The following is a 26,183-nucleotide window of genomic DNA, read 5'->3' as shown; positions in this document are numbered from 1 at the left end:
GTTTTACTACTAAAAACCATTCCCACGCGACGATCGGCTACCTTTCGGATTTCCCTCAAACTCGAACGCGTTCTAGGCTTCGAATTAAGAAGAGGAAACGACGAGGATTATTAACGAAATCCAAGTTACGAAGCGACGTTGTACGACGAAACGCGCGTTTACCGGCCTCGATTTCGAAGCGACAGCACCAGCGAGAATTTTTCCTCGTTCCGCGTCGCCGCGCTTTTCCCCTCGTTTTTCTGCTCGAACGTGTTTCGCAAAATACACCGCGTCGCTGGGAATTTTCCGAGCCGCGGTGTAGACGATCATTAACGACGACCGAGTCAACGCGTGCAACGTTGCTTGGAATCCTGGATCCATGGCATCCACGATTATTCGGTGTGCAGCTGGGCGGCCGTTGCGGTTATTCCGCGCGGATTCCGAGCAAAGATACAATAAAGTCGGTTATATTCGTACGGGAACGCGACGGCCAAGGACCTCCTAGCTAGCTAGTCAATCGATCGCGGGTTTCCAATCCTTTGAGATCGACGATGCGAAAGAAAGGACGATGAATACATTTTCTCTTCATTGTTTTCGCTTTGCATCGCGCACCGAACAAGAATTTCCTCGCGCCTGGCCGAATCCTTTGACCGTTGCTCGGCTGCATTGCCATTTTACAACCGACACTTTTTCGCTTTGCAGACTCGCTAGAGCCGATTTCGGCGATCCTCCGATACCTATCTTTCGTTTCCTTCGTTTCAAAGGGCAGAAAGAATACGTCGAATTTAGTTTCGCTTAAACTGCAACTAGCAAGATATTCGAAACCGAGGGCCAAAGATAGGGGAACGTGAACGACCAAGTATTCCGTATTTTCCACAGTTGGTTCAACCGTTGGACGAATAATTATCGAAACGATAAGTACCCTACGAACTTACGCTGAGATCGCGAAGCAGCTTTTGCAGTTGTTCCTCCTCGGTTGCGTATTCCGTCAACAAATAAGATTTCAGATTCTTCAGAACCGTTTCTTGCCTTTTGTCCAACTTCTTCGAGCTTTTCAACTCCGACTCGGGGTATCGATCGTCGACGAGGACTTCACCTCCGGCCGGACTTTCTAGTTTTATCGACTGCAAACAAAAGCGTCGGTTCGTTAGTTGTTCCGGCGTCTAACGTTCTCGTAAATTTTAATAGTAATAATAATAAGAAGACACCGAGTCCACCGCTCGCAGTCATAAGCGGTCCGCCGTGCAATTATACAGGGTGTTCGGCCACCCCCGGGGAAAAATTTTAATAGCGGGAAAATCAAGAATACCAATTTGTTGATGGAGGCTTTGAGTTATTAACAATTAATTTTTTTCTCGAAACTGCGCAAGATTTCGAGGGTATGTTTATTCACCAAAAATGATTGAAATTGACCCCCACAGCTAACAATATTTTTTTCAGAACGATTTGAAATATTTTTTTTCCGTCGAAAAATTTCACACTTTCTCGATTTTTTTTCTAGAAAGCAGGAAGGATTTCAGGGGTATGTCTATTCACCAAAAATGATTGTAATTGACACCCGCAACCGAAAATAATTTTTTCAGAACGATTCGAAAGTTTTAAGAAATTTCAGGGGAAGCAATCAACGGTATGGTCAGACATTGTATTTTCGGTAAGGAATTTTTTTCTCGAAAGTGCGTAGGATTTCGAGGGTATGTCTAATGACCAAAAATGATTGTAATTGACCCCCGCAACCGAAAATAATTTTTTTAGAACGATTTGAAAAATTTGAATTTAATTGTTAATAACTTTTTAACGAAGCCTCCATCGACAAATTGGTATTCTTAATTTTCGTCTTATTTTGGTCTCTGGAATTCCTCATTAAAATTTTTCCCAGGGGTGACCGAACACCCTGTATGTAAATTCCTCTTCGCTAAAGTTAGGGAAACGTTTGAGTTTGACACTCACCTTGTTCGATCCGACGTTTACTCTTCGAATCGCCTCGATCGGATGATTCGACGCATCCTTTGCCAGCACCGGGCTTTCCGTCGCCCTAGTCTCGTTGCTGCCTATCAGTATCTCTTTTTGCGTGCTTAGTTCCTTCTTTACGGTCGGCACGCGTTTCGTCTTCGATCTGCTGTCTCCGCCGTGACTCGAGGAGTTCCGTTCCTTTTTGTACTTCAGAAGCTCGTAAACCTGCGATCGACCGGTCCTCGTTACGATCTCGTCCCCGAAAAACACGATCGGACGTCCGTAACGTGCAACGGTTCCAGTAGATAAAATATTTTCACGTTACGGGCATCCGAGATCTCAAACATTTTCATTCGTCAGCAGGAACGCGGTTCAATTTGCAAACCTTAAATCGCAGTAATTGGTATGCGTTCATTTCCCATTCGTACTTTACCGTAGATGAAGAGTAACGATGTTCGTTATCAGATACGCGGAAACCCGGGGACGAGATATCCTCGATTTTACTCGTTAGTAAATCCAAAGACAGAAAGGCGGATCAAATCGCAAAACAGTATATTTAACCGAACACGGTCCGGAGCTGGAACCATCCTCTGCGTTTTAAAAGTACGATATTTGCTCGCGATCCGAGTTAACTTTGCGCAAAAGATTCGTTTCAACGGGATCCGAGTAAATATCTTTTGCTACGAACAAAAAGCACGTAACGAACGTTCGCGTTACCGCTCGATTACAATTGCGAACGAGCTGCCGCGTACGAGTGTCCAAGAGGTACAAGTTTCCTGGCGACGTTAATTTTTCTCGGATTTATCGGAACGAAGCACAGAATCCACAGTGTTTTTTCAACGAGGAAATAAAGTTAAAATCCCGGAAGAGAGCACGCGAAGACCGTAACGCGGCTTGTAAATAAAGAATGCGATAAAATGCTGTCGTTCGATAGTAAAAGGAGTTACGTAAAGGTATTCGATTCGGAAGTTCGTAACGTCGCGTCGCGGCGCGCATCGGCGATACGTTTTCGGAGACAGATAGCGTACCTTTAAGAATTTAAGGCTCCCTCTTAAGACGTTACAAATGGCTTTCCAATCGCGAAACAGCTCGGACTCCTGTCGATGCAAAGTACTTTCCGATAGTCCAACGAAACTGGCCCGCGTATACGCGTATCGATAAACGTTAGACTCGTAGGGGTATTCGGTAAAATGGGTAGAGTCCACTTGGAACTTGTACCGCTCTCCATTCTTTTCGACGTTTGCTTTCCGTTTCGTTTTAAATTCTAGACAGTGACGCGAAATGGGCGTCGTCGATGGAGCCGTTTCAACGAATCGAAACTTGGAGTCTTAAGTCGAACGACGCGACGTATGGTGGAATCGATAGCAACTGCGTGGAAACGACACCGTACTTTTTCGACTCTTAACACACCACTGTTCTACAACGGAGAATTTCCCGAAAGGTTGCCCACGTAGCTACAATGTTTCAAACATCGATCAGAACGATTTACTTCCTCTTCCCTTGCCAATTACATCCCACAGCATCAGCCGTACCGTTAACCGGTTTTGTGACCATGGAAAATGGATAATCAGTCGCATCTTTATCCCTTGGAATGGCGGTCGCGGTTATCCTGGCTGGCAGCCAGCTTAGTCGTAAATAGAACGGAGAAAGAAGCAGGGAAAATAAGGGACGATTCGATGCAGGGTAGGTCAGGGTTGGGCCGTGTTCGGGTCATGGTTCTCCCCCACGAACGAAACGACGCGTCGGTGGTGTCAAGGCTCTGCTCAACGTGACGCAACAAACTGTTACGCGAACGTGGAACGTTGAAAGTTTTATCAAGCAACACTAATGAAAAGCGAAATAATACCACAGACGAGGTGTACGAGTAGACCTTTCACCCAATGTATTTTTTCGATCCATTTTTATGGGGTCACTCACATTACCAACAGATTTGGAAATGAATTTCAATCTCTTTCATAGTCGATTCACATGTATTTACGTACACACTACGGCTGTCTGTCCATCAATGCTAATTCAGTGAATAGCTTTTCAACTGACCACCATTCACGAGAAGAGGACGCTAAAATCAGTCAGATTGGGCCACGAAAGTATACCTCGTCTGTGATAATACAAAAAATTACGTATCCAAAGCGGTATTGAAATATGTTGGAAATCGTCTAAAGGGTGTAGTGTGTTGGTAAAAGTCGATCAGCGAAGAAGAATGAGAGAAAAGGTACGAACCTCCTGATCGTACTTGTCGACGATCTCGTCGGTGATCGCCTCGTTGGAGGCGACATCCTCGTCGGAATCGTTGGCCGTGATTACCTCGTGCGAGTCGAAGTTGTTGGCAGCAGTGGGTCCGAGTCCAGCGTCGTCTTTGCTCGCGGCTGCCGCGGACACGTTCGAGTTCCTAGTGTCGTCTCTCGACATCGCCTCGTGCGACTCGGCGACGGCCTTCAGCTCGTCCTCGTACTCGTCCTCGTCCTCGTCCTCGTCCTCCTCCTCGTCCGCGTACTCCTCTCCACCCTCGTAATTCTCCTCCTGTTGGCGTTGCCTGTTTGGCTCGAGTCGTTTTCGGGAAGGACGTCCTTGACCGACCGCACCCTCGGCGAACCTGCCGGTCGTGTTCGAGCCCCAGGTCTCCAGACCCTGAAACCAATCGATCGGGCCACGATCAATTTCGACGTCCGTGCGTACAACGATCGCAGCGGTTTTTACGTCCGGAACTTGGTCCCCGTTAGGATGCGCGATCAACGCGAGACGTAAACCACGGAAATGAAAACGGCTACTTGGAACGCAATCGACTCGAGTACCATTCCGGACCCGCTATGATACTTTTCCAATAGCCCACACCGCGCACCGCTATCAACTTACCATCCAAGTTTAACCATATCAGAATATTACGTTCGTTTAAATTGTTCGATCGGCAAATACCGACGCGTACGTACTAAATTTGAACGCATTTTAGCGCGAAAATAAGAACATTTTTTAATCAAGTCCTCCGGTTATTTTCCGTAATTTAATTGTTTCGATTTTATTTTATACAAACTTCCTCTTGTTTGCCCGTGTAAATTGCTTTTCGAGCAAAAGATACCCTTCTATGCGTTCGAGAACGTTATTGAATTTCCGCGCGTAAATACAACGACGCGCAATTAAACGAACAACAATGTTAGAATTTCGTTAACGTTCGCAGAACGTTGATGTCCATCATACCCCGTTTCGCCCGGTTAACGTTTCACTCCTTTTATTTCGCCAGAGATCCGTTTAATTGATTTATTCGCGACGCTCGAAGCCAGTTGTAAATTTAATTTGTCGCTCGATCGTTCCGGTGCGTGTATTCGACTCGTTCGATCGGAACGGTTAAATCGATATCCATTTGTTTGCGTAATTTTCCAACCAGAGTAGAGAGATATTTGTTTAAAATGGGAGAGTTAGTGGCAATGCGGGCAAGTTTATCTGCTCGTTCACGGTTTACCAACGACCAAAAATTTACGTAAATGATACTCAACCGATAAAATTCCCGTTATTAGAGAAAAATCACGTTCGAGCGTAATTTCATAAAATTTTCAGCGGCCGAATATTCCTGTCCGCGATACAGTTAATATACTAGATTTCCCTCGCCTCGTTTTCGAGGCGACGGTACACTTGGAATTTCCTTGGCACGGGCAAATCCTTTCGCGAAACTTTAATAATCTCTTTGATAAGGGAGACTAGGTCCCCGTGATTACGCATCTCGACGAAATAGCTGTGTCTCTAGCCGTAAACGGCTACGGTCCGCGTAACAAAGCGAACGTAATGCAAACTCTGGCTCCTGTTTTACGGAGTGCCGCGTCGCGACGCGTCGGTTTCCAAAGAAAAAGGTCAACGGTTGCCCGCTAAGAAACGATTTACGATAGATTCCGAGCACGTTCCTTCCACGCCGTAATTTCTTCTTTGGCAAAGGTACAAATATCGGTCCGACGCTCGTCTCGATCAACACCGACGGCGATTAGGATTCCGTGATACTTACCGGCACGGTTCGTAACGTTGTTTCCTGCGCGCTGCTTTCGGCATCTGTAACGAGAAACGAGAAACGATTCGTTAGACGGGGCGAGGTCCTCGCGAGACAAAGGACAGTTGTCGCGGCAAGAAAGATTGGGGAAACGAGAGTACGCCGAGGTGAATGTAAGATTACGGTGGTGAACGTAGCGCGAACAGTTTCCACCATATTCCGCGACGTTAATAGTTTCGACTGCAACGGAAGGGGATAACTGAAAACGAAAAGGGGGAAAAGTAAAGAAAAGACAACGGGAGAAGGATGAAAGACCGCGGAGCGAACGAATCGGTGCGAGGAAGAGAAACAACGAAGGACGGAGAGGACCGAGACAAAGCGCGAAAAAGTAATGAGAAGAAAGGGGGCGCGGGAAATGAAAAACGGAAAGTCGGAAAGACGGACTACGGTGGCTGACGAGGATATTTCAACAAAAATTCACTCTGGAACGTGAGATTTTTTTCGAGCTTTACCAAAGTACCTCGTTCTCGAAAGCATTTTTCCGTTTCTCAGATTCGTTTCGTCATCGTAATTAAGCCTGGGAATATTAGAGAGAGCTTGCGTTCGCTTACCAACCGCTCGGAGTGTCTCTTTTTTTTTTTTTTATTTCCGGTAGGTACCCGGAGCTTGCTCGTTTCAAACTAAATTCAAAATTCTGATTATCCGTTTGCGTTTGTTCGAAACGAGCCCGACTCTTCTCCCCTTTTCTTTCGTCTTCTTTTCTCCAGAGGCCCGGAGGCTCTGTGTACTCGACAGTCGGAATTTCAAGACGAGGACTAACTTCTCCAAACGCCCTCGAGTCGCTCGCAGCCGTTTAAGTGACCCGATTGTTCAAGCTACACCCTCGACGACGCGTTTATTTAACGTAATTACCGTTCGAGACGATGTTTACCGAGTCCCTCGACCACCCCCCTGACGCGTCAAACGGGCCAACGAATCCACGATCCCGGGAGAAGGTACGATTACTCGCCGCGGGCACTTGCGATTTTCGATCGTAACATTTTAATCGCGCGTTAACGAACGAGATCGCGTACCAACGATCGATGCATCGTCTCGTACAACGTAAATGCTTTCTGAAGAACGCTCGCGCGAAGCTGTGGCAACGAGGAATCGATCAGAAATTTATATGAACGCATTCCGTTTGATCGCGCTTCGATGGTCGTCTAATCGTAGGCCAGATCTGGTTTACCAGCGAAGAAACGACGATTTATTACGCTGAATCCGGGATTAATCCGGGCGCCGACTCAGCGGATTAATCGGAATGCAGACACAACGAAATTTCGAAAGCGGCACTCGCTGCTGCTGACGTTCCGCCGCATACGACAAACTGTTCCAATTTCGAATCAATTTTTCCTTTAACGGGGTTGTTAAATTTTCGCTAAATCGAGTCGACAGCGTGTCGTTGGGAACCAGGAAAGAAACTGTATTTCGACGGCAGTTTCTAAATCTAACAGGGTTCGCGACAAGAGTTCTACCAGTCGAGAAGCGCTCGTCGCCGCGTCTTTTCGTTTTTAATTAAATTTCTTACTTGTACCTAGGCGTGTCGGCACCGTGCAATTAGGACCGTATTTGTTTTTGTTCCCACAAATACGTCGAACGCAAACGACGCGAGAAAATTTCAGTTTTAACCGAATAACCGGTGGGTTGTTTAATTTCACGTTTCGCAACGATGGAATGTTTCGCGGCCGTTGGCCACGGATTCACCGGTGCGTAGAAATATGCGCTCGGAAAAGCCAGACTGTAACCAAGTCGCGACAGAAGCGGAAAAAGACACTTTATCGGGGCGAATATGGGTCGTCGGCTGGGGTCGCGGGAACGGTTTTTCCGATACTTGGTCCCTATAATCCTTGGCAGCGGTCATCTTCTCTCGTCGCGATGCTAGACTATCGGTACTGGTTGGGTTGCGGCCCTAACTGCATACGCTGAAAGGAAATCCACGCGACCGGAGAGATCGATTAATACACGCCACGCGAATACGATAAAAGCTCGGATTAAATGAACTTCGAAACGCGATACGATATTTACGTGCGACTTTCGAGCCGATTACTACCATCGATCGTCCTGTGTACTTCGATTCAAACGAATATTTCGAGCTCGTAAATTCCGTTTTATCGTTATCGAATACAAAAACCGGATCGAACGTTTTCTTTCAACTTATTCGGGCGAAGTTAATTCAATTAGGAATCGAATGACGGCGCACGACGAGTGGATTCCAATGAAATAATCGTCCATAAAATAAGTTAAAGAAAGATCTTGCGAGAGGAAAAGTACCTAACGCGTTAGGAAGAAACGTTCGTGGAATACATCAGACTTCCAGTCCCGAGGGCAATCGATTCTTCGATCATGGACCAAGGTATCTGTTATTCTCTCGTGATTCAGATTGAAGCGCAACCTCGATTCGTCCGCGGTGAGCTTCCGGTAACCAATATCGATTCGAGACGCGCGTCGATGTCTATCGAATCTGTAATCCTTCACGGGGGGTTAATATCATGGTCCTTTAGGCCATGTCAAGGGTGTAGAGTTGCGTGTTCGAGTATCGATCGTCCTAATCGGACCGTGTCGGACAAATCATCTCGGATCACGGTGCACTCTTACGACAACTACCCTTGTACCCTTGGTGATATAGCTCGTTAATTTATTCGTAGATCGATTTCACGTAACCCAAGTACACGGTAAATGGCGACAGTCACCATAGATCGTGACTAACCCCTGGAAATGTTACCGGAATAATATCGAAAGAAAAGAGCCAAGAGAAAAAGGTCGTTGCACGCGATAGTACCCTGGTGGTGTGGTTCGAGTACCCTTCCTCGATGATACGGAGAACGTTGAGAGGGCTGGTAATTGTGGGTCTAAACCCGTTGCCGTGGACAGACCAGGGGGTAGATTATAAGCTTCGGATCGGGTGGTTATAGGCCGTAGAGGGTAGATACGCCAGGCGTCGATCGTTTCGCGAGTCTGAACAGATTGCGTCGACGAGTGGTAAGCGTTTCGATCGAGGGAAATAAATTGTTCGCGAAACAGAGACCGATTTGGATCGATCGAAAACAGTTTGTTAAATTCTCCCTATAATTTAGCCGCGACCCAGAGTTCAGGGAACTAATTAAATTTTATTCGAACCGGTGTTCTGACCGTCTCTATTACTCCTACACGGGAGTCGATCAGTTCGTAGAACGATAATTCGTTGGGGCTCCGTTGTAGCCAATTACCATTGTTTCCAGGAACGGCGACTAATCGACGGATTAAAGACAGAATTACCGAGGGAGCGAGAGAGACCCGTTTCCGGTCGGAAAGATACTCCTGAACTTGCCGCTTGTTTCCATAATACCGTCTCCTTCCCTTTGGACGCTTTTGTCCCCCGCCACCTGCTATGCATTGCAAATTGGCTTTGATCCTGCCGGAGAAGGGCTTCGTTCTTTCTTGATAGAACCAAAGCAGAGGATGTACATCGTCGTAAACATTTGCCGGATTACCGCAGGTTCGATAAAACAAGCTCTTCAGCGACGTACGAATTACGAAACTGTCCGAATCGAATTCGATACCGAATTAATATTGAATTAATATAACCGTGACCGTTACTACGTCGTCTAAACTTTATTCGTATATAGGCGAAAGTACAGTTGACCGGTAAGCTATCGTAAAAAGTGATTTTTATCTTTCGTTCCGTTCAAGCGAAAATTTAAACCAGCTAGGCGCCTAGGGTGCTATAATTACCAGCAGAGCGTTCGTTTTAACGAGTTCTGGTTACACCGGTGATAATTTTACGAACATCTCCAGTTTCTCCTTTGCCGCAACAACGAGGATCGTAATCAACATCGGTCGAGCGAGACTCGACCGTTCCCTGTTCCGCGAACTTTGAATTACAATGGAAAACTGCAGGAAGTTGGCGAAACGTCAGACGTGTCGGCATCGTGTAATCGACGATTAAGCAAACACGCGAATAAAGTTGTTTATGCGTGCATAGCGTGTGCGGTGATTTAGACGGTGCGTAGTTTATACTGTAACGGAGTTTTCAACGGTACGCTGAATTATCAGACAAACTGAATTTCTCTCATCGTGGGTAAACGTCGCTCGATATCAATGAAATTGTTTGCATCCTGCAAGTGGCAGCGACTACTCTAGCTACGTAGCTGGAAAAGCAAATCGGCAATATCGGTCTCGAGGAATACCGAAACTTCTTTTCGTAGCCTGCGACGCGACGCGATGCACAAATATTCTTGGTTGTCATTACGAGAGCTACTAGCGCGTGTTTACGATCTATATTTACGCGATAGATGCAGGCCAGCGTTTCCGTTGCAACGATTTCAAAATCAAGTCACGCGACTCGAAACAGTTCGAACGAGGGTAATATTGCGACGGTAGAATTTTATCGACATCCAGGGACGGTAAGTTAAATCAGTGGGCAAAGTCGTTTCGTTCGATTAAATTCTACTTGTTAAACGGAAACTCGAACCGTGTAGTTTCGAGATTAATATTGATCCTTGGCTCCACGCATCGGATGCCGATGGCGTTCGAATCACGGTCCAAATCGAGTTAACGGAAATCCGTTTAAAAGAAACTTTTAAGCCACTTCCTTGAGATTTATATCGAAACTTGGGAAACAATTTTCACCTTCGAACCCACAGGCGTCGACGTTGCGTCGGTTTCCGATGCTCGGACCGTACCGTATTTTCTTTTTTCGCATTTCGATCGAGTCTCGTTCGAAAAGCCGGTAAACTTTTTTCCTCAAATTTCGCGTATCCAAGTTTGATCGTGCATTGGATTTCTGTGACTTATCCTACAGATTGAGAATAGCGCGCAGGATTACCCAGACGAATCAAGGTGGTTGCGATCTCCAGGGAAGTCGTTCGATCCAAGCGGTTTCCCTCTGATTCCGTCCGATCCCCGATCCGATCTTGTTCTCCGGCCATTATTCGATGTTCAGCGAATCCGACGAAGAAACCGAATAATCTTAGCTCGTGGTCGATCGATCGATCGATGCAAACGGCCACGCAAGGCTTTCTAGCCATCTAACTTTAATCGCGCGAACGTCGGAAGCAAAACTCGCCACGATTGTTTCTTCCCAAGCAGTTGCACCCGATATGCCGTGAATTTCCTATTGGTTCTATCAGTTACGGTTCAATCCCATGGATCGTTGTCAAGATTGGAAAAATAGATACCACGGAGCAAATACCAATCTATCGATCTCGAGGATAAGGGTAATAAAAGGTTGGGAAATTAATCTAAAAAGTCGCGTTCGTATCGAAATTGAAATAGCTGCTCGAGGGAATGTACATTCGAGTCGAGCCATCTCGCGATTAACTTCCGCCGGAATATTTGCGAAGCGATTAATTTTGTCGATGAATTCGAAATCCGTTCGTCGAGAAGATCCTGTTGGATTATTTTCGTTCAATATTTAATTTCCGGTTCCTCGATTAATTTCCACGCCCGGAACTACCTCCGGTCTCGATTTATAATTTTCAAATTGATCGTAGTTTACCTTCGATCGCCTCCTTTCGGATAACGGAGTCACGCTAATACGTTCCCGCGAATCCAAGTCGAAAAGGTGATTTTCACGAACAGGACTTCCCGTGCGGGAGAATTCAAAGTTCGCCTCTCCGTTGGCGAGCAAAGCCACCGGTGATCCTGCTCGAGCAGAACAATCCTCCGATCCCTCGGTGGTGGAATCGTCGGCAACGAGTTTGGAATTCTTGCGCATCTTAACCTCCGAGTCTCGTTTATTTTCATCGAAGAACGTGTACGGGGTGAGAAATCAAAGTGGACGGGATCGAATCCGACCTACTACGCTCGGAATTTCCCACCTTTTCATCGCCTATTGTTTCTCGTCCTTTTCCTATTAAATTCAATTAACGCGTTAATACTTGCGTTTTCGTTATTCGCGTGGTAGTAAATCTAAACGATTGCGAAAATTCTGTGCTCTTCCTCGTGCTAGAATCCCTCGTAAACGCGTCGCGTACCAAGAAGTTATTCGATAATATACGAGACTGTCCCGGTGCCAGTAACGAGCTGTTTCTGATACGACCTTTGCTGTATATTTCCCAGCGAGCCAGCCATACGTTTCGACGATTATTCCAAGGTATTAATCGACCCGACGATGGCTCCGCGCCTAGGAAAAACAACTGCGACTTCCCTCGTACGCGTCGTCGAATAACCGAACCAATATCAAAACCGTTTTCCACCATTTATTTTCTGCCGACAATTACAAAATATTTTCGCAATTTACGCGGCGTCCCGGCGTAATTTATCGCCACCCGTATCTATATACATTGTATATCGTTGCCGAATACAAACGGCGACGCGTATGAAACATTTTTAACGCGGCGTTATTTACGGCTCGATTTTACCCCGTTATGGCGGCGATGTCGTTTCGTCGACGACCGCTTTTCATTTATCGCGCAGGTCTTCGATCATCCCTCCCGAGCAGAAAAATGGAATCACAGTTCCAGCTATATCGCGAGGAATGTTGCAGAAATAAACGAAACACAAAGAAGATCGCGTAACGGTAACGCGGTTACGAACCTGTTGCAGTCTACATCCTCCGAAGATGTTTTCGACGATAATTTCGACTATAATTCAAGTTCAATTATCGCGACAAGTAGTAGGACCGTATATTTTCAATTTCTTTTTCAACGAAGAGGCTACGGTGATTCTCGATAGATGGGTTGTTTTTTAACCGTTCAATAATGAACAGGACCAATGTTTTATCGTCGAACGAAAGCAGAGCCGGCCATCGAAATTACTCTAGGTTTGATTACCCGTGCGTCGCACGATCGCGTTTTACTCTGTCCTTGTTCGTCGGTCGATTCAAACTCCGTCGCGCGTTGGAATATTTTGTAGTTTGTTCGACCGCGTCGAATCGAATGGAATTCCGGTGCGGCGATTTTATGGTTTATTTCGAAATACGGTATGCGATCGGTCGCGTCGCTTTGGTTTTTGGTCTCGCGTCAACCACTCGAACGCGTTTCTTTCATCGCTGCGTCGACTTGACGCATACGTGATAACGATCGTTCCGTGAAACGGGTGATTTTAATCTGTTCCACAGGGGATCCACCAGGAGGAGGCAGTAATTTCATTTTTGACGAATCCTTGGCAAGGCATGTACTCGTGCGTTTTGGATGCATATACGTATGCCACAAAGTGTTTTCTCCCCTGGTCCCGCTTGCACCTACATCATCCGTTACATGTGCGACTGCACATGCACCGTTCTGCCGTGCCGTGCCGTGTCGGAATACATGGCCGCGAGTAAATACTGCATAATGGAAATGCGGTTACTCGAATTGCATAATTCTGTATTACGCTGGGCGAACGCTACTTGTCGACGCACCAACGTCGCGTCCGCGAATTCCCCGACGGTTTTCTGAAAGCCTGATTATCGCTGCGATTATTCAACGACCTCCTTATCGCGACCAACCAACGCCGACGCCGCGTCGCGAGAAAACTAAATTCGGCGAAGCAACCGGTGCTACGGGTGCTTCGACAGCCGGTCGACCACCTTTCGAAAAACGAATACAAATTAACGAGAAGGAACAAAGTAGTCGTCAGACCCTCGGGGGTTGTTCTCGGTTGCAGTTTCTTGCTCCGGCGCGATTCTTTCTCCCGACTGTAATGCCTCCCGTGTCGCGTCGCGTTATACATTATAATGCTACTTGACGCATAGTACGTGTAGTACGAAAGCAGATCAAGCCAGAGACCGTGTGTTCACAGGGAATGCAAAAGCGAAGTTTTACGTCACCCATAAACGATATATCTACGTACACGTGGTTCCATCTACTCTCTACCTGGCTGCGCTATCTTTCCCCCTACGCGAACGAAAACCAGCCCCTCCTCGGTACATTTTTTCTTTTTCGCCGGCATTTTATCTTCCTTTCCGTGCTCTCCTTGACTCGACAGTCAAGTTCTTGACGCGGCGCGCGACGTTCCCTCATTTTTCCGATCGAAATCATCGGCGCTGCATCGGTCGTTTTTATAATACAATCTTCGTGCCGAATTGGTGCTAAGATCAACGAGCATATATTCGCGTACGTTAACTGTGCATATTTACCCTCCAAACAACCGCTAGCAGTTGCTAGATACGGTACAACGATCGACCGAACGTTTCTACATTTCCGCGATATTAGATGATATTTCATTTTAGCCTCACCGTCCAGGAGATTCAACGAAATCTTGTGGTGTCGCCTCCCATGCTCGTCACTAGAGTTGCTATATACAGGGTGTTCGACCACCCCTGGGAAAAATTTTAATGAGGGATTCTAGAGGCCAAAATAAGACGAAAATCAAGGATACCAATTTGTCGATGGAGGCTTCGTTAAAAAGTTATTAAGAATTAAATTCAAACATTTCAAATCGTTCTAAAAAAATTATTTTCGTTTGCGGGGGTCAATTTTAATCATTTTTGGTCATTACACATACCCTCGAAATCCTACGCACTTTCGAGAAAAAAATTCCTTACCGAAAATACAATGTCTGACCATACCGTTGATTGATTCCCCTGAAATTTCTTAAAACTTTCGAATCGTTCTGAAAAAATTATTTTCGGTTGCGGGGGTCAATTACAATAATTTTTGGTGAATAGACATACCCCCGAAATCCTGCGCATTTTCGAGAAAAAAATTCAGTTAGGGCGGAACTTTAAACGTTAATAACTTTTTAACGAAGCCTCGATCAACAAATTAGTATTCTTGATTTTCTTCTTATCTTGACCTCTCGAGTCTCCCATTAAAATTTTTCCCAGGGATAGCCGAACACCCTGTATGTATACACTCCAAAAACCGACTTCCCAATATCCTAGTCGTCTAAGATAGACTCCTTTCCTTTTCTGTCTTCCTACGATTCTCACGAGTTCCCACACCGCAGCAACGCAGCGCCACATCCTAATTCGGACTCTCTTTTCGCCGCGAAAATGAAAAACCACTGACGGGAAGGAAACTAACGCAAAGGAACGTGCATAAAGAGTAGCGCGTCGTCTCCTACGGGGTGGCAAAGTACGCGCATTTAAACAGCGTTAAGGGAAACGACCCTTTAAATTGCCTCGCACGGTATCGGACCAAGAGAGAAAAAAAAAAGAACGCGATAAAGTGGTACGATAAGAACATTAACTGAGATCGGGCAGACCCGCGACGGGAGAAACCAGCCCCGGTTTCTCTTCAACGAAACGACTCGAGAGGAAAATTAAGCCTCGGTAGAAGCTCGAGAACTCTTCGGGACGAAATAAGAGTAAGTGGTGGGGCCTTTTCGTTGAAAATATTGTGCAACTTTCTGTGGAGATTCGTGTCTTTGAGTTCCCGTTAACGGTATGTACGGATGCCTAATTATTTTATTAATTTCTCCTTTAGGAAGTTCCATATCGCGACGCGACGAAACGTATTTTTCGCGTCGCGGCGGGGAAAGAGAAGAAAATAATATGAAATGCAGCTCGAGGTCGGTCATTTACTTTCGGTAAGAAGCTAGACAACGAGAATGCGAACGGACCTAGGGGAAGGAGAGGTAACAAAAGAAAAGCAGAAAACGAAGACAAATATTTGGAGAAAGTGTATCGATCGCGGAGCGAACCAATATCGGGCAGAGTTTTTCTCGCGACGCGACGGCTTTGCGCGATATTTCTATTCGCGAGAAGTAAAACCCGCGGCTACGTTGGGTCGAAAAGTCGCTCGAAAACACGCTCCGAAGCATTCGACGAGCGTGCGGAAACCATCGTTCCTCGCAATATCGCCATTATTGGATTTCCTCGGGGACCTTCTACCGTTCCTTCCCACCCCCTCCGTATTTCTGCGTGTTTCGTTGCAAGGAGAAGAGACCACGGCTACCGGAAACAAGGGGATTCTCGACGCGAGTCACCGAGGAATCTCTAACCGTTCGACGGACGAAAAATGTATATGTACATCGTCGTGGCACGAACCGATCGTCCAAAATTACGTGTCTCCGAAGCGTCGCGCGTACAGCAAGAAGCTTAATCGCGAACGCGGAGGAAACTCGACAGCAGTCCAAGGTCTAAAGCTTAAACGAGCTCGTAAAACGCGTTTCCGTCGGGCCAGTTTCGAAGAAATTTCACAAGTCGCGAGAACTCTGAGCAGGAAACTAGCCTCTATTCTGGCCGTTTCCATTCAATCCCTTTCGTTGCGTCCACCCACAGACTTTGCGCATCATTCGCGAATTCTGACTTACTTAAATTATCTAGAGAAAGCTTCGGTTTAACCTGGCACGCGACAGGGCCAACGCGCGCATATCTAATTGCGTTTCGAGAATCGAGGGTGGCGACCCAACGAACAGATCCGGACAATGTCAGCCGTACTTGGAAATCGGATTAAACGAAAGTAAAGTGGATAGCGAAGTTAATCGGACGCTCTGTCAACGATTACATCGAGACCAGGTGGGAAATTTGCTCTTGGCGTTTGCCCTGGGTTATATCGATTTCCCCTATCGTCTATTATTTCCTTTAAAAATTAATTCGGTGTCGTTGAAACTTTCCAGTAATATTTCCGCGTAGGGTCGCGACACGTTGCCGTTGGTTTAAAATGCAAAATGTCTAGGTAAGCGGCGAAACAACAGCGACATTCGGTAATGATTGGTTTCTGTCCGGGGCGCGAGCTAAATTTTCCACGGATCTCTGGCAAAAGTGACGTTCGAACGAAACCAGCTGCCAGGATAATCGGTGTAACGACGAACGGGGAAAAAATCCAGCGTGACGCGAAAGTTTAATGGGAGCGTGGAACGAGGCCGATCAATAGACACCGGCCCATGGGAGCGCACGTTTCGCACCGCGTGCGTACACGATCGCGGATAAACCGCCCCCCACCCCAATTATCTATTTAGTTAACGCGCATTATTCCTTTTTCTCTCAAAATCCCACGAACCGCGTATCGTTCGAGCGATAATCGCCGGATCAGATCCGTTCGTGCAGCCTGAAATCGGTTAGATTGAATTTTGATCGAGGGGTCGCGCGACCGGCGCAAAACAACCCCGACTCCTCGAAATTAGAACCGTTTTGCGATTGGTTTATTAAAACGTGCAGAATGTACGCGCATGTGCCGATGGTACTAATGCATTTGTAAATACGCGTATCGAAAGGTCGATCGAGCACAACGGTTCACGATTTTACGGTTTTCGCGCGACTTGTTCCATCGTACTACGTTAGACACGTGAGTACGGCCGTTTCCCACAATTATCTGGACGATGCAACCGCGACGGTCGATGAAAATCTTCTCTGGCTGGTAGAAAATCGTTAAGCCCAGCGGTTTCTACGGGAAAGTACGTTCCGTGGAAATTGTCGCGAATTCCGTTCGCGCGCTCTTATTTGTCGTCGCGTCTTCGCGGAATTAACGGCGCGACGCGACGCGATGCATCCGTCGCGTATTTGCCGGCGCTGTTTGCCCAGAGAATTAACAATTAAAGGAAATAGTCCGTCAGTGTTTCGTGGATGTGTCAAAAATAAACAGGGACGAGTAAATTTTCGCTCTGCGCCGAGGAATATTTAACGAGCACTCGACGAGGCCCATTCTCGCTGTGAATCGACTTCCATCGCGAGCGAGCGACTCATAAGCGAAATTAAACGACGATGCTCCAGGATTAGCTGTTTCCGCAACCAAGTGGAGGTATCTAACTAAATAACGACTAAACTTACGGAATATTTTGCCTAAGTAATGGACCGAGCGAAACGTTTAGACGTTTTTCGACGATACAAAAGAGTTAACGACGATACCGATCGATCGAGAAACACGGACTACGGTTTCTAACTTACGAACGATTACGTCGGATAGTCGATCGTCTATCGTCTGTCGTCGCGCGGACACGCCGCGCTGGCTCGTCGGAATTCCTTAATGGAATTCCAACCGCGTAACTCGCACCTAGAGGAAGCGTATAAAGAAGGGCGAACACCCCGATAGAATTCCCTTCCGGTACTCGTAATTCCGTGAAACCAGCCGCATACCCGGTTCGAGATTTCACGACGATGTTCACGGTATTCCGTCGAGTTATTTTAGTATCGGACGGGCAGAAAGAGAACCTTTATTAAATCCTCGCAGGTGCGGATCGCCGTCGTTTCTTACACCGGGGCGAGCGAGCTTTCGATTTTCTCGCGATCGATTACTATTCCGCGTCGCGGAAAACGAGACATTTAATACAGAAGACCCGGAATAAGCAACTATAAAACAACAACAGTCGAAAATGCTGCCGAGAGTTTTAAAGATTTTAAACTTCAAAGAAAAATATCGTGTTTGTACGATAGATTTGGTTTTTTTCGCGAGACTACCGTCGTTTCGCGTGGAAAATTTAGTTTAATCGAATACCCTCGACAAACAGGGAATCTCGTCGCAGAGAACAATGTCGTGACGCATTCTGGTTTTTCGTAGCGGCGGCGACGATCGAAAATGCATTCCTCGTTCTCGCGATCAAAGCTACTTACGCGTGACCGAATCTACAGTAACTTTTACCAGGGAAAAAGAATTGCCTCTCGCGTCTGAATTCCCTTTTACCTCGGCTTCTCCTAGTTCCCGGTTCTGCAACAAAGAACAACGCTCGACGCGAGAGCACAATCGCGGACGAGCGAATGCTTTACTTACTATAATTAATGCGCGCGTTCTCTCCATCGCCAGACTCTGCTCGAGCGACGAGCAGCAATTAGCTAAAAAGCCCCCTGGGAAAATCGATGGACATTCTTCCCGGAATAATTCACATCGACCGAGCATAATGTAACGCAATCGATGAACACGAGTTCTCTTCAAGCGTTTATGTATATGTACGTGTATCGATCGACGCGTTCGTTCTCTTTTTCCCGATTAAACCCAGATTAATCGCTCGGCAGACTCGACTATTCATTGCATCCGTATTCGCTGCGTTATTTAACAATATATCGCCGATGCGTTTAATTGCCGCATTATTGAACGTTCAGTTTTCCGGTTGCTCGCTTTATCAGCCAACCTTTCGTTAATTATTACGAATACGTTGCGTTCGAAACCTTGCTCTTTACCTTTTCCATTGATTTTTTCATCAAAAATCAATCTCAATTATGACATTTAGGATCCATACGCGTTCGAAAGCACTTGATTTCCAAGCAAATGGAAAAGAAACGTTCGGATTGTTGCCTGATCGAGATAAAGTAGATCGAACGGTACGGTCCAAGTCAGGTAGAATCGTGGGGAAGGAAAAAGACTTTTCGTTTACTGAGAAAAATGAAATAGCTTTAAACTTTGTGCTTCTTTACGATGCCTCGAGTATATGGAGTCGTTACGTTTGCAACAAAACCAAGTTACCTTTTGTTTTTAGAGAGAAATACCAAGCAGAATACGATAGTCGTATAAGCGTTTCTTTTTTTCTTTAGTTTCTTTGAAAAATCGTTCCCTACAGGTCCATGCATGTACGCGTCCAAGCGAAACGTTCATCTTGACTAAACACGTACGTCTGTGTCTCGCGGTTATTTACAGTCATTCTCTACGTAAGATGGAAAGCCAGAGAAACTATTCTTCTTTCCCGGTTTCCAGCAGTCTTTCGTGTCTTACCCTCGAATGCAACAAGCACGTTTAGACGTCGTAGAGAATACAACTAGAATTATGCGTACAGCCAACGCACAAAGAATAATGCAACAAACGGGACGTCGTGCCTGCGTAACAACTCATCGATCAGGCTGATTAATTTCTACCCAGCGAGAGAGAAAATTAGATTCGGACGGGCGTAAATGAAAATTTCGAATCGATCGAATAACTATGTTTCGCGATTTCTTGTTTAATTGAATAAAAAGCGACGGCCCGGGGATTGGAGTATCCTTGACGACGGACAATCAAAAGTTTTAATAAAGGCATCTAGTTTCAAGTACGGGAAAAAGGGCCGCGCAACTTTTAAGGAGCTCGAACCGCGCTCCGAATTCTCCTTCACCTCGGGCCGTTGCGATTGTTCGCTAATTAGTAAAGTCGTTCCGTCCAGAAACTTCTTTTTCTCCTTCTTTTTAATAACGGGATGCACGATTGCTACCAATTATGGTTATACTCGAAACTTATCGCGGAGAAAGAACGTTGCCAGAGAAATTGGACGAGTCGAGGTTTAATAAAGCGCGTACGTTCCAATACATGGCGCCTAGCTTTACCCGTTTTTATCCTTGCACGACGAACAAAAGGAGGACACGCGGCGCTAGTCCGTCGCGCTGCTCGCGAGATTGAATCGAGAATTTTTCTCCGACAGAGAAGAGCTCTTTCGTTGACAATTCGCGACGAGTTGCGTGGAAATACATATTACAAAGAGAACGCAAGTCGCGGAGCAAACAGGACGAAACGCTGTTCCTCCTACGGTCTCTATCAGGGTCAAACAATTAAAAGTAACCAAGTGGTTGTTCGCAATTTACGAGCGTAAATTTAATGGAGGGTCGTTCGTTATTTTCGACATTGTTAGCGAAGCTCGTTGCGTTTATTATTTGGAATATATTTCGTTCAAACGAACCAAAAATGAAGTCGACGATGTCGCCAAAGTCTACAATTAAAATCCCATAGTTTTTCAAATTTCTTCCGTACGTTTCAACGGGAGAAATTTCAGGACGTTTTTATAAGCGCTGCACGCTGTCTCTACCTCCTGAATTGCTCGTTATTCGATCTGCTCTGCGTATAGATATCTTAGCAATTTATTTTCTTTGTCTCCGTATATGCAACGAATTCAAGAGAAATTTCTAACTATTATTTCCGTTTAATTAACTCCATTGAAACCTATCATCGTCTCGGACATAAATATTCTACGGTTTCGTTCGAATAAAAACCTGGTATACTCTAGCATAATTGGCGGCGAAAGCTCTTGGTAAGATGCGGGGGAAAAGTGGGGAGGCTTGTTTATTTTAAAAGCACTTTTATTCGCCGTCTAATTAACCGACACGAATTCCTACGGACTCGAAGCATCCTTCCGACCCTTTGGGAATTAATTAACCTCGTGCGCCGTCGACTTTAGTTTCGGAGCGAAACTTGGCCCTTTATAATGTAATCGGAGCATCGGTCGCTTTATTTCGCCACGATAAAATCGATACGCGTATACTCGATGAAATAGTTTCAAAAGATTATCGCATTTTCGATCAAAGTCGGACCGAAACGCGAACGCACGCGACGCAGCAAGGGAAAAACTCAACGCATGGCACGGCGGACGAACCAGCTGGAACGAATCATGCGTTTTTTCGCCCACGTTTTTTTTCTCGATGGCTTTTTTCGTTGCCAGAAAAGAACAACCGGATGGAGTCGAGAGTTCTTTTTGCTTTTACGGGCCAGAGAAACGTCCGAACCGCGTTCCACACCCCCTGGAAATCCCCCGTCATTTTCTGCCAAGTCAGCTAGCGAGAATCCAAGGACCGAAAGCACCGAATCGAGTTTGAAAGGAACGAAACTCCCGAGATCCCATCGCGGCCGTGGGTCTCTGGCAGTCGGCCATGTTCCTTAATCGGAAACAAACGTTTAGTTCTTCGCTTTCCCGGCCGAACCCGCGTCCCCGATCGCGTTCCGGATCCGCTTCAATTTTTATCGCACGCGACAGCGAGATTGTCCGATAAATTGAACCTTTACCGTGTACAATTACCTTCCGCCTCCCCCTCCTCCTCCTCACCTTTCTTCCCCGTTCTCGAGAACTTTCTAGACCTCCGCCCCTTCCCTTCCGTATGATTTTCTCGCTTTCGTGGGATCGTTTGAATCTCGCGATTCGTTTTAAATCGAAAAATATTGCTCCGGGTAATTTGAAGGTGGCCGAGGAGGGACGACCGACATTTTCTCCGGTGGTCCGTCGTAATTGCAATTCGATACGTTCGATGAATTCTATTATATATAATAATTGGTTAATTCGATCGCCTTCGTCGGCTGCGCGATTCGATTAAACCTGCATATTGCGGAATGGCTGGTTAGTTATCGAATATTTCACGAAAATATTCATAAGGTCGTATTATTTGTAGCGTACGCGTTTATTATTTACGATGAAGCAGTTTCCCATTTCGCGTACGTTCGATACGTATTTCGTCGGCAGTAACGATATCGAATTTCATTAAACCTTCGTTAAACGCGTTATCGCGAAGCATCGTCGCACGGTTCGCGCCTGTTCCCCATCGAGATTAATTATCGCGTTGTTCAGGCCGCGTGCGCCCGGTCGCCCGGTTCTCTACAATGAATATGTAGCGGAGCACGGTATGAATTAATTTCTGCCGATGTACGTGCATCCACGAGCACCGAAAGTAACCACGCGTGGCCTTAATTGGATCCTCCGGCCGAGCAAGAATCTCCTATCTATAGAAATATGCGGCCGTCGTTAGCACCGCGATCCTTTGGCGAACTTTAGGATCTCGATCGTTCGATACGAAATTTGGAACCGATAATTCCCGACGTTTCTGGACGATATTGATCCAAAACTCCGAAATAGGTCAACGAGAAGTCGAACATTCTTGAACACTCAGCGTCGTTAAAGGTCCAAGATGTCGAAAATTTCACGAGCGTTCGAAATCTCGCAGATTTCGCGATCGATAGGAATTCCAATACGACGGACAGCTAACGAAGAAGCCACGCCGAATATTTTTCAACGTATAATCGTGCCGCTTGAAATAAGGAGACCAAATTTTAGAACCGCGAGTAATCCTAGGGTAGTCGGGTCTCGAAAATCCCAGGCAATTCCGTTGAGAAAGCCAAGAGATCCGAAAAGTTCGTTCTTCGCGGTACATCTATTTTATTAATACGAAGCGAAGCAAATTTGTTCCTCGACGCGGTTGACGAATAAAGTTTCGAGGAAAGGAAGCCGACGAGGAAGAAACGCACCAGGCTTCGAACGAGCAAATTCGATTCCGAATTCGTCGTTGTCGTGACTAAGATTACACGGGGCTAGACTCGACGGATACAAAAAGAGATAGGGGTAACCAGTTAGCAAGGGAGGCGTACGAACGAGAATTTTCGAGCGGAAAGGGACCGAGAAAGAAGAAAGTAAGGTGGATTCTCTATAAAGGAATTTGATCGAGCGGTCAGGATTACCGGGTCGACGTACGTCGGTTTGCCCAATAAGCTGACGCCTAAAATTAGTTTCCATCTTCCCCTGGGTGCTCGAAGAAGTTCCCTCTTCTTTTCTTCCGACGCTGCAGCAATAGTCCTTGCCCGGGTCCCTGCATAAGCCCGCTTTTATTTCCGCATCGTCGACCTTTTTTCCCGACGTGCTCGCTCGCTCGCTCGTTCGCTGCTAGATTCGGTTTTTTCTGTCCTGTTTTTGCAAGAGCACCAGGCACGGGGGAAACGAGAACTGGAAATATTTTCGGGCCATCGTCTCGGAGAGTCCTCGTCGTATTTCGTTGTGCAACTCGGAGACTGAGCTCGATGGTTCCCCCGGTGGAGAAGCGTTGAAGTACGCGGCGAATTTCGCGAAGCGGTTCGCTCGAGACTCCCTGGTTCGCTGTATTATATGCGTCGTAATGGAAAGAGTCGGGGGCGCAGTGGCTCTACCGCTGCAAAACAACCACGTACCAAGGAACTTGACGGGGGGTAGCCTCGCGGAAATGACCAAAAAATCGATGGCTTTTTGGCTCTCCACTTAGAGTAGAAAGCAGAGGGCGGAACGCGTCGATCCACCGATCGGAACAGAGTGGAGGCTAGGATGGGAAGATCGGCCACCTCGAAAGAAATGCGAAAACTTAAAAACAAAAGTCGAAGGCTTAAAGTTTGGCGAATTTTACGAACCTACGTGGCGGAAGACAAAATTAGGCAAGTCCCGACAGGGGCATAAAGTCCAGCGGAACGGGAACATTCTGGTCCGAATATCTTCTCGGAAAACTGCGCTACCCGAGAAACTTAATATTCTATGGACGATATTAGCTTTCGTGGAATGCCAGCCTGTCGCGCAATCGTGGGAAATTCTTAAGGAAAATTGCTAGGCCACCGGGACACCGGGCGAACGTACTGAAATTTACGGCGTGGAAGTTTGCGAAACTTTTGTCGACTTGCCACGAAGATGCTACTTTTATGTCGCGTCACGTACGCGCGTATACCACATCGCGTGCGAGGTATACGTTGCAGCTTCGATTACACGCGAGTCTTCGACAGAGTCCATCGTGAGTCCCGAAGATGGAAATAAAACTTTCACCCCCGAAAAGGAATTAGGGTCGGAAAGTTCTGATGAAAGCTGTACAACCGTGAACCTACCAAATCCCCGAGTTATTTATAGAAATCGATCGGGTCAACATTCCCTTCTATCCCATCCAATATCCAGCGAATAGAAAACGCCTTGCCTCGCCTCGCCTCGCCGTGCCACTCCGGCTACACCCTGCCTTTCGACCCACTAACTTGGACTTTACCGGCTTTCTAATTTTTTAACGAATGAAACCGTTCCAACAAAGTCCAAGATACGAATACCAAGGGAAAGGCTTGAACCTATAAAACCGAAGAGAAGGTAACGCGGCGCGGCGCGGTACGGATCGAGCTCGAAAGGGATTCCATATCTCGTACGTTATTGTCCCGAACAACGAAATCTATGTACAACCTGGGCCCATTGTAACTTTAACAATGGAACTTCACACTCGTAAGCAAAGCTGCGTGAACCGGCCGACAGCTGTCACCTTTCAGACTTTTCCAATAATGGAACGCGAACGTCAACGATGTTTTCTTACGTACGAACAACGCGGGAGGAACGAGAGACCATGAGCAAATTTCATTGCGTCCTTTTAAAAAATACGAAAACGTTCGAAACTAACGGTCGTTTGTTTCTCTAATAGTTTCGGGAAGAGTCCTGGAAGAAAAGGAGGGGCAGGATTGTTCGAACAACACCGCTTCGACGAAACTTGGAATCGAACGAATACGCTCGACCGGGTGCAAGTCGACATTTTACGAGCGTAACTTTACGACGTGGAACATTGTAAATGTTGCAACGGAGACCGCTATAGAAGACTATTACCGGCCCGCGGGATTCATAATTTTTGTTAAGAGAAGAAAGAGAACGCGTTACTAGGGGCGAGGCTCTATCGTAAAAGCCTCGCCGTGTTTTCATCAAAATTGCCTCCACTCGATCGCGTTCAGCAGCGTAATTTAACCCCCGCCCTTTGATACGTTCGCGATGGACGAAATCGATATTGTGCAGGGAACGAGACCAGAGCGCGGTAAAGCGTATCGAGATACAATATCTATACACACATACAGAGTGACTCATTTTAATCTATAAATGCACATATTTCTAAAACTACATCCAACGGACGAAAAATTCATTGAGAATATTAAAGAACTCGAAGAGAAACGCCCGAACGTGGAAGGAGAGAGACGACCGGCTTAAGCGCAGAGCTCGTTTGTTTCGGAAAAAGCAGTTATTACTCTCCAAGTTGCTTCAAAGTATCGAAAATTCGTGCAAGTTTTTAAAACTGTTCTTACGGAGGGCAATTTCTCATCTTTCTTCGGACTTGTTTCATTTTAAGTTTAACGAACTTTCAAGGAGACTATGCACCCTTGGTATCTCGACATCGATGTCTCCTTCGTGCGCTGTAATTTCTTATTCGATCGTTGGGCATTTATGGATTAACAATACCAAGTACTCGTTGTTCGATACGTTAACGAAACGAATGAAGCGATCTCCGGTGAGATTGATCGTACAGCCTGTGTCGGGTACGGTGTCAAAGAGTTTGTCGCGAACGGGCGGTGCTCGTAACTCTAATATCAGAGAGACGACGAATGGTGGACCAAGTTGATTGTTCCTGCGCGCAAAGGGTGAAAAAGTTTGGTGGGACGCGAGGTATCGAAAGTGGTGGCGATCGCGTGCGCCTGCGTGGTTAGTTTTCTAACTTGGCGGGCAGACTGCGAGCTCCGGGTATTATTCGGTCGCGATACGATCGCCGTGAATTCCGATAGGGTGGACACGATGGAACGGCATACGGTAATGTATAACGGTAATACGATATTTCTCTCCCGCGGGACGTTATCGAAACGAGGAGTGAGAGGAAGCGTCGCGACGCCGCGTCGTTCTCCTGTATTATCGGCTGATTCATTGCTGCCAAATACCGATAATAAAGCACAACGACGCTGAACGGTACACGGGAAACGGGAAACGGGAACCGAGTAAAGGTGGAAGTTGCCAAAGTAGCAGCGGGGCCCAGAGACGCGGTGCAGCGACTTTCAGCTCTCCTGAAATACGAGAAGGTGGACCAATAATTATTCGCGATCCTGCAATAAATTTTACTTCAACACGAACGGAAAAGAAAAATGCACGTTTCGTACGATTCTCGCGGTTGCTGGGTACGTTTCTTTCGAGAATTTCGTTGCGTTTCGAGCGTAGAGGTTCCTGTAAATGGTCG

At 46.4% G+C, this 26,183-nt stretch overlaps 1 protein-coding gene across 2 annotated transcripts in view; it reads right to left on the bottom strand.

The window, feature by feature from the left end:
• Positions 1-26,183, bottom strand: part of LOC143349933 (uncharacterized) — an 81,470-nt gene that overhangs the window by 7,603 nt on the left and 47,684 nt on the right. For both annotated transcript variants that reach the window (XM_076781593.1, XM_076781594.1), the window contains exons 2-5: positions 5,918-5,961; positions 4,150-4,557; positions 1,927-2,154; positions 915-1,103 (exon numbers count right to left, since the gene is read on the bottom strand). In XM_076781593.1, coding sequence (XP_076637708.1) covers positions 915-1,103; positions 1,927-2,154; positions 4,150-4,557; positions 5,918-5,961 — 869 coding nt within the window. The remainder of the gene's footprint in view (positions 1-914; positions 1,104-1,926; positions 2,155-4,149; positions 4,558-5,917; positions 5,962-26,183) is intronic.

This window comes from Colletes latitarsis, chromosome 14 (genome assembly GCF_051014445.1).
Source record: "Colletes latitarsis isolate SP2378_abdomen chromosome 14, iyColLati1, whole genome shotgun sequence".
NCBI lineage: Eukaryota > Metazoa > Arthropoda > Insecta > Hymenoptera > Colletidae > Colletes > Colletes latitarsis.
The sequence above is the reverse complement of the archived record's forward strand: the minus strand, read 5'-3'. Positions and strand labels throughout refer to the sequence as shown.